Source organism: Vigna radiata, chromosome 7 (genome assembly GCF_000741045.1).
Source record: "Vigna radiata var. radiata cultivar VC1973A chromosome 7, Vradiata_ver6, whole genome shotgun sequence".
Lineage (NCBI taxonomy): Eukaryota > Viridiplantae > Streptophyta > Magnoliopsida > Fabales > Fabaceae > Vigna > Vigna radiata.
In genome coordinates this window covers 38201562-38209294 of record NC_028357.1, presented here as the reverse complement: position 1 = coordinate 38209294, position 7733 = coordinate 38201562, and the positions used below count along the sequence as shown (strand labels likewise).

The following is a 7733-nucleotide window of genomic DNA, read 5'->3' as shown; positions in this document are numbered from 1 at the left end:
TTTGATTGTGAATCAATTTAGTTTCTCATCTTAACTTGTTAGTATTATTAAATACACAAATTGAAATGCTAATTTATTTGTACTATAATTATTTTACCAGTTTATAAAATTAAGCATAGATAATTAGAATGATTTGAATAAATGTTTGAAAAGAAATTTTAAATCAAATCTCCCCTCAATTAAATTCCTTGTATTAAGTTTAACGGAAACAATATATTATTAATCAGTATTAGTTAGATTTTTAGTCTTAATTTTAAAAATATATAGGTTAATAATTTGATAATCCAAATTGAGAAATCTATTTTTCTCTCGTTAATTTGTTTGATTTTTTTTCTAAATTCATACTGAATGAAAATAATTAATTTTAAGAGTATAATTGCACTACATTAATTACAAAAAACAGGCTTGCATTATTATCTAATCATAAATGATCACATGCGATAAATTTATTAACTTTTATAGTAGTTATTCTAAATTTCATTCGTAAACTACTTCATCCTTTTTACATTTAAAGTTATTCAACACATACTAAAAACACCAATAAATATATAACCTTTTACAAATATACTTTTGAAATAATATTTATTACATTTATAAATGTATTTTGAGTAAAAAAAAAGATGAATTTAATGATATGATATATCAGGATGGAAAAACAATTAATGTTTTAATTAAAGCATTATTAAGTTTCAATCTATTTCTTCTAACAAAAAGCCACAGTTATTTTGAAACGATGTATTTGAATAATGATGTAACATATTATTCTTATTTTGTGATGGATATAAAATTATTCAAAAATAATAATAATAATAATAATATAAACATTATAAAAAGATATTCCAATTAAATTACAAAATGATATTAATGATAAGGCATGAAAACTATTTTTTGAATTTTATTTTGAAAATTAAAGTGGTGAATTTGAATTAATTCAAATGTTTTTCCTCCAAAAACTCAACCATCGGTAATAGCAATAGCACAGAATGCAAAGACGAAAGAGGAAGAGTTAAAGAAAAGAAAATGTTAAAAGGCCAAATGTGTTAAAGAAAAAGACAAAAAAGGTGTTCTAAGGAATCATGTGATGACCAATCTTCAGAGTCCCATAAAAGGATGATATTTCTGCGATCAACAAATCGAAAAAAAGAACATCTCTCTCTCTCTCTCTCTTTCTCTCTCATCTTTGGCTTCAAAGTTGGGTTGGTTTGACCCATGAACTGCAACACATTAATTAAAGAGGACCATCGTCACAAGCGATGTGTCCTCTTACGACAGTTATGCAATTTATATTAAATTCCACAAATTCACACAACTCACTCAGTTTACCATTAAAATAAACAAAAAAAACAACATTAATTTTTCCCAAATCCCCAACAAAGGAAAAAGCACACAATTTCTGAGAAGCTAAGCCTCTGGTTTCTCATTCTCAACCAAAGGTGAAAGAGGAGAGTGAGAGAAGGTGCTCGTCACATCGTCATTCTTGCTTCTTTCTTCCAAACTCAAATGACCCATTTCTTTGTTTTTCATTCTGTTGCAGTTCCTGAGGAAAAGGCACGACCTTCTCTCTTCTGCGCACTGGATCGGGTTCTGGGAATTGAAGGTTAGGTTCAAAAGGGGCTGTGTTGATCTGCACCAAGATGCTTAATTTGCGTTGAAAAACCCATTCATACGCAAGTCTCGGTTTCGGAGATGAACCAGTTAGTTGAAAGCTCAACGAATTCTCAAAGGGTCTCTAGAGTTCAAGCTCCGCTGGTGAGTCCTATTGACTGTTATCTTTTTTATTATCGAATTAGTTCTGTTGTTTTGAATCGGATAACTTTTTCTCCATTCTTTTAGTTTCAGCTTTTTTGTGTTTGTGTTGATAAAAAGTTCAATTTACCCGCTTTGTGTTTGAGGTTTTGGTTAACTGGACTTTCTATCATTCTCTGATCGTGTTTAGAAGAGAGGCAAAGACCTAAGGTGATTGTAAGCTGTAACTTCAGTCAATTGGTCAAAAAGCTCTCTGTTATTTCTAGGGCTCTTGTGTCTGACCAAGTCAAAATTAGATTTTACAAGTCTCTTGCTACCTCAACATACATTGTGTGTTGGCTTCCTAGATTCTAATTCCACCTTAGCATGATATACTAGAACAAAGAAGTTCTACGCAGCTTAACATTTATAGAGTTGCCAACCTCCATCGTCCATTTTCCGCACCTTTGACTGAGAATGCTACCATTTCTTTTCACGTACACGAGGCTAAATGTTTAGAGGGGAAATGGGGTTGTTCCATTCCAAGGTCAAATATCACTAGTTTATCAGCAGGAATGAACCCAAAACCTTTTTGTCGATGCTATTCGGTCTTGCTAATTGCAAGTTGTTCTTAGCTAGTGCTTTTATGAATGGGAAATGTTAGCTTCCTTACTCCACGCCCTTGACAGAAATTGTTACAATTTTTTTTATTGTGCTAAATTAGTAACAAGGAGGATTTTCTTTGTATGCCTTCTCAGGTGTATTCGGTTTGAAGCTTAAACATATGTTGGAACGAGGAACCAACATGAGAATTTAGGACACATTCCCTTTTTTATTGGGGTAGAATAAATATTTTCATTTTCTCTTTTTCTTTGTTCCTCTTGATTATCCATTAAACACTATCAGGTTTCATGCAGCGAACAAATTAAATTCATGTTTTATAACTCAGCCTTTTTCCTTATCATATTATTCTTTAAAGTTCTTCTTCTGATCAATATCACAATCGGGGGTCCTTGTCATTCTCTACTTTTGAAAATTATCAGTTATCACAAATCTTGTATATAGTTCTGCTTATCTACCTTTTCTCTCCTCTTTAGTTTTCTGAACTGTTTTATATTTCCATTTTATTTTGGTTCTCTCATCTCTTCCTTGTAAAATTAATCAGTGTTAGTACTTTCTCTGTATCTAAATTAAAGCACTGGTCGTGGTATTCCCTTTTCTGTTTTTCAATTAAAAAATTCAGCTGAGGGCAGTATCTTCCTCAATCCTGTTTAATCAATTATTTCACTTTGCCACATCCTTTTATGATCCTTGAAAATTATTGCTTGTCAGTACCCTCACTCATTCTGGAAGTATAACTTACTTGATATGTAGGTGTAACAAGTGCAGGTTACAGTTACTTGAAGTGTTCAATGATTTCATTTTTTTAACTAAGGATTGTTTCTTTATTTTCACATTCAAACACGTGTTATATATCTCTCTGGTCATATCCTGATGCTCCCTGTTTTCTCTTGACATATTCTCTTATTTGTATTCTATATGTGGATCATAATGGTACATGTAACACCTTTATTTGAGCTTCAAAAACAGATATCAAGTGATTTATTTGATCTTGTTTTCTTTTTGCACGATAATTGAGCATTAATTGCATGTATTTCAATTCCAATGTATTGTGCATCTATCCTTTATTATTTGTTTTTTAAAATTTTAGGATTGTTGGACCTGAGGGTTTGAACTGAAACATTTTAGTTTAGTAGAAGCTGAAGTGTTATGACATTTGTTTATTGGACCTAAGGAATGACAGTATTTGTCCGAAGACCTAAGGTCCGTTGACCCTATGGTGTGTCCTGGACTGTCAATGTGCAAACAAGGATCTGATTTTTTGTTTCTTGTAAGTAGTTGCAATCAGAGAACAGACCATTCCTCCAAAAAGAATCAGTGAACAAAGGAGAGCATGTGGGTTGAGAGGATTAGTCTGAAATTAACATAGAGAGAGCTTTTTTATTTCAATAACGTTGTGATTTGGTAGAATGTAATGGAACTCAGCTTTCCATGTCTTTACAAAAGTGATATCTTCCAAACCATATTTAAGGGGTATGCATACATCTGCAACTAGGTACTATATTTGTGCCATTTTAGAAATATCATTGTTGACTACAGTGCCTTCCTATCTTTCTGATCTCAATAGGAGATCTTGCTTACAGATGCAAAATATATGTTGCTAAGGTGTGTAGTTTTCCTCCCTTGCGCCTGCCTTTTTTCTGATATTCCTTTGATTCTTGGACAAGCCTGCCCCTCGTCACATTCATTGCAGCACTCATGGGATTTGTATCGTTCTTTACTCTGAGAAGTCATCATGTAAATGGTGATTGGGTGTACCTGTTTGTATGTAGTGTTACAACTTATTGTCCTCTAAAATCATGATTATGAACTCAAACTGTTTTGTCTTCACAAATCTGAGTTTGTGAAGTCAAATTCCAGTACATGTATACATAGCTGATCCTTTTTTTTAATCCTATATCAATCATTAACAAAACTAATGTAACCATGCTTGGTCTTATGGTTGTATGATGCATGTGATGGAATGCTTACTGGTTTCCATCTCACCATCCCATTTACAGCATTGAAAATTCCTTGGCTGCATTCATATATAATATTTTTAATACTTAATCCGACCTTTCTAGGAAAATAAAATTTCTAGCTTGATAAATAAATAATAATTTAATGTTTGACAAGTCAACAGATTGCAAGTTAGTGGTCTGGAACTTATGTTTTTGCTGAAGAAAACTGTACAAGAACGGTTCAGTTCTATGGAACCTTGAACTAGGGGATGAAGAAAATATGTAAAGCTTGCTGTGTTCTTGCGAATATTCTCTTTGACATTAGGCATATACATATTTTTAGTGGAATCTTTTTCATATTTTCAACATACTAACAGGGAGAATTTCACAGGTTGACTCTGTTTCTTGCTACTGTAAAGTAGATTCAGGCTTGAAAACAGTTGCTGGGGCAAGAAAATTTGTTCCTGGGTCGAAATTATGCATCCAACCTGACATAAACCCAAATGCTCATAGGAGCAAAAACTCACGAAGAGAGAGGACAAGAGTTCAGCCTCCTCTTCTTCCTGGTCTTCCTGATGATCTTGCTATTGCATGTTTGATTCGAGTACCTCGGGTTGAGCATGGTAAACTGCGTTCAGTTTGCAAGAGATGGCATCGTCTCCTGTCTGGAAATTTCTTTTATTCACTCAGGAGAAGTCTTGGAATGGCAGAAGAATGGGTTTATGTCATCAAAAGAGATCGCGATAAAAGAATTTCATTGCATGCTTTCGATCCCATCTACCAGCTATGGCAGTCCCTTCCACCTGTTCCTGGGGAATATTCTGAAGCATTGGGATTTGGCTGTGCAGTCCTCAGTGGTTGTCACCTGTACTTATTTGGTGGAAAAGATCCTCTGAAAGGATCTATGAGACGTGTTATTTTCTACAATGCTCGTACTAATAAATGGCACAGAGCGCCAGATATGCTGCGAAAACGCCATTTGTTTGGTTCTTGTGTAATAAATAACTGTCTCTATGTTGCTGGTGGGGAATGTGAAGGAATCCAAAGAACTCTTCGATCTGCTGAAGTTTACGACCCCAACAGGAACAGATGGAGCTTTATCTCAGAGATGACCACAGCAATGGTGCCCTTTATCGGCGTTGTTCATAACGGCACATGGTTTTTGAAGGGACTTGGATCAAACCGCAACGTCGTATGCGAATCGTATGCACAGGAAACTGATACCTGGAGCCCAGTGAGTAATGGGATGGTGGACGGTTGGCGTAATCCTAGCATATCCCTGAATGGACAACTGTATGCACTTGATTGCCAGGATGGGTGCAAGCTGAAAGTTTATGACAGAGCAACTGATTCATGGAAGAAGTTCATGGATAGCAGGCTCCATCTGGGTAGTTCTCGAGCTCTTGATGCTGCTGCTCTTGTTCCTCTGAATGGAAAGCTCTGCATTATACGAAACAACATGAGCATTAGTCTTGTTGATGTTTCAAGTCGAAACGGAGGCGTGGAAAACAATCCTCAGCTTTGGGAAAACATTGCTGGAAAAGGTCATGTGAGATCTTTAGTTAGAAATTTATGGTCTACTATAGCAGGGCGTGGTAGTTTGAAGAGTCACATTGTTCATTGTCAGGTTCTTCAAGCCTGAGTTGAATTGTTGATTTTGGTGGCTATAGAATGAGCTCATTGCTTTACAATCATGAATCAATAGTGAGAAGATATTGTAAATGTTGTTTCACTCTCAGCCTGTGCCATTTCCCATTTCCCATTTCCTTTCTTTACAATATATATTAGGTTGTAAGACATGTTTTTGGGCTGTATATGATTCATTACAAAACATCAAAAAAACCATTTGAATCTCTGCTCAACTTCATTTATTTTAGTAAGCAGGGAGAATAGCATATCAGATTCCATCTTCTGCCAAAACTTATTTCACTGTATGCTTTCAACATCACTTGCTTCGTTTCTGCCAAACTCTTATTGATTGAACTTTGAGCAAAATTTATTTTTATGCTGCAAATTTGTGAAAGTGAATAGAAAGATGTCAATGTAACTAGTCTTTTGCATGTTTGGTGGCCATAAAGAAGAATAAAAGCACAGCATATATAGTATGTTTGATGGAGATTTTCTGTAGAAAGTAGTTTGTGTCTACTTTAGAGAATTTCAAATGAGTTTGATATCTAAAATTAATTCCTGTAATTTGATTACTTAATTAAAGAATTTTAAATGTTATCCATACTGGAAGAATTTGAAATTGTTGCTACTCTTCCTTTTATTATATTCATTCTTGATATGATTGAGGTTGGAATATGATTGACTCGATATCATTTTCTCTATTGATAGGTTTCTTTTAGACTAAACTACATTATGATTATTTTTTAGTAGACATTGCCAGAATTATTATTTTTAATTAAAGTTGGTAAGAGTTGTCATTATCGACATTAACCATGTTTAGTATTGAAACCTCCAATAATGATATCGACAATGTTTTTAGATCCCTTGAGTTTTCTTAATCAGTGTTAATAAAGAGGTTTTTAGACAATCTTTACAAGACTTTTTTTTATTAAATGTTAATTAGAGTTTGTTTTATTAATGTTTGTAGTAATTATTTTTTGACGAAAAATAATCTTTTAGCACCTCAAACAATCATTTGACAATCTATTTTAATGGGTAATTTAGCAAAATAAACAATTGTAATAGTAAAGAAAAATAAAGAAAGGAGGGCAAAATAATAAATATCAAATAGTTGTATAAATTTGTTAGAGTGTCATCATATAATTTTTTTATTGATGCCATCAACGCTATTTTGGTCTTACAATTTTATTTTTGTTCAAATTGAGAAAACTTTTTATTCATGTTAGGACAATCTTTTAGGTGACATTGATTGAAAAATAGATAAAAAAACACATCGAAAAAAAATCATAGACTTTAATCTAACAATAACCTTAACTTAAATTAACGAAATTACATCACCCATTAATATTTTTTAATTACTAAAGTTTTTGAATATTAAGATAAATTTTTATAGTCGGCTATTTTCCAAATATTATGTCCACACAACAATATGAAATTCAAATTACTTTATCTAGGTGTTGTTAGAAGTCTCACATTGATTAGAGATAAGATCAATTCATAGTATATAAATGGATGCAAACCTCATTTTACAAGTTGATTTTGTGAAGTTGAGTTAGACTTAAAATTCACTCCTTATACGCCAAAAAAAAATAAACGTTAAAAATGAAAGTTTGAATTTTCTGATCAAACTACAGATTTTTGTAACTAGGAAATGATTTTTCATGACTGAAAAGCATATCCAAGATTTTTGTATTGCTCTGAATTATTGAGCTCCTCTGTTGATCATATCCTGAAAACGTCTGAAGGAATTTTCTCTCTCAATCTTCAACTGTTTGCGGAAATTGTTGATGAATGCATCAGCCATTTGGTTGATGTCTT

At 33.1% G+C, this 7733-nt stretch overlaps 1 protein-coding gene across 2 annotated transcripts; it reads left to right on the top strand.

The window, feature by feature from the left end:
• Window positions 1–1137: 1137 nt before the first annotated feature.
• On the top strand, window positions 1138–6254 carry LOC106769148 (F-box/kelch-repeat protein At1g55270). 2 transcript variants are annotated; one of them, XM_014654641.2, is made up of 3 exons: window positions 1138–1433; window positions 1535–1749; window positions 4678–6254. In XM_014654641.2, exons 2-3 carry the CDS (start codon window positions 1687–1689, stop codon window positions 5926–5928), a joined length of 1314 nt encoding a protein of 437 aa, XP_014510127.1. In that variant the 5' UTR covers window positions 1138–1433; window positions 1535–1686; the 3' UTR covers window positions 5929–6254. The 2 variants fall into 2 exon arrangements, with proteins under 2 accessions (XP_014510127.1, XP_014510126.1); XM_014654640.2 differs by having other exon boundaries at window positions 1138–1456.
• Window positions 6255–7733: the final 1479 nt, after the last annotated feature.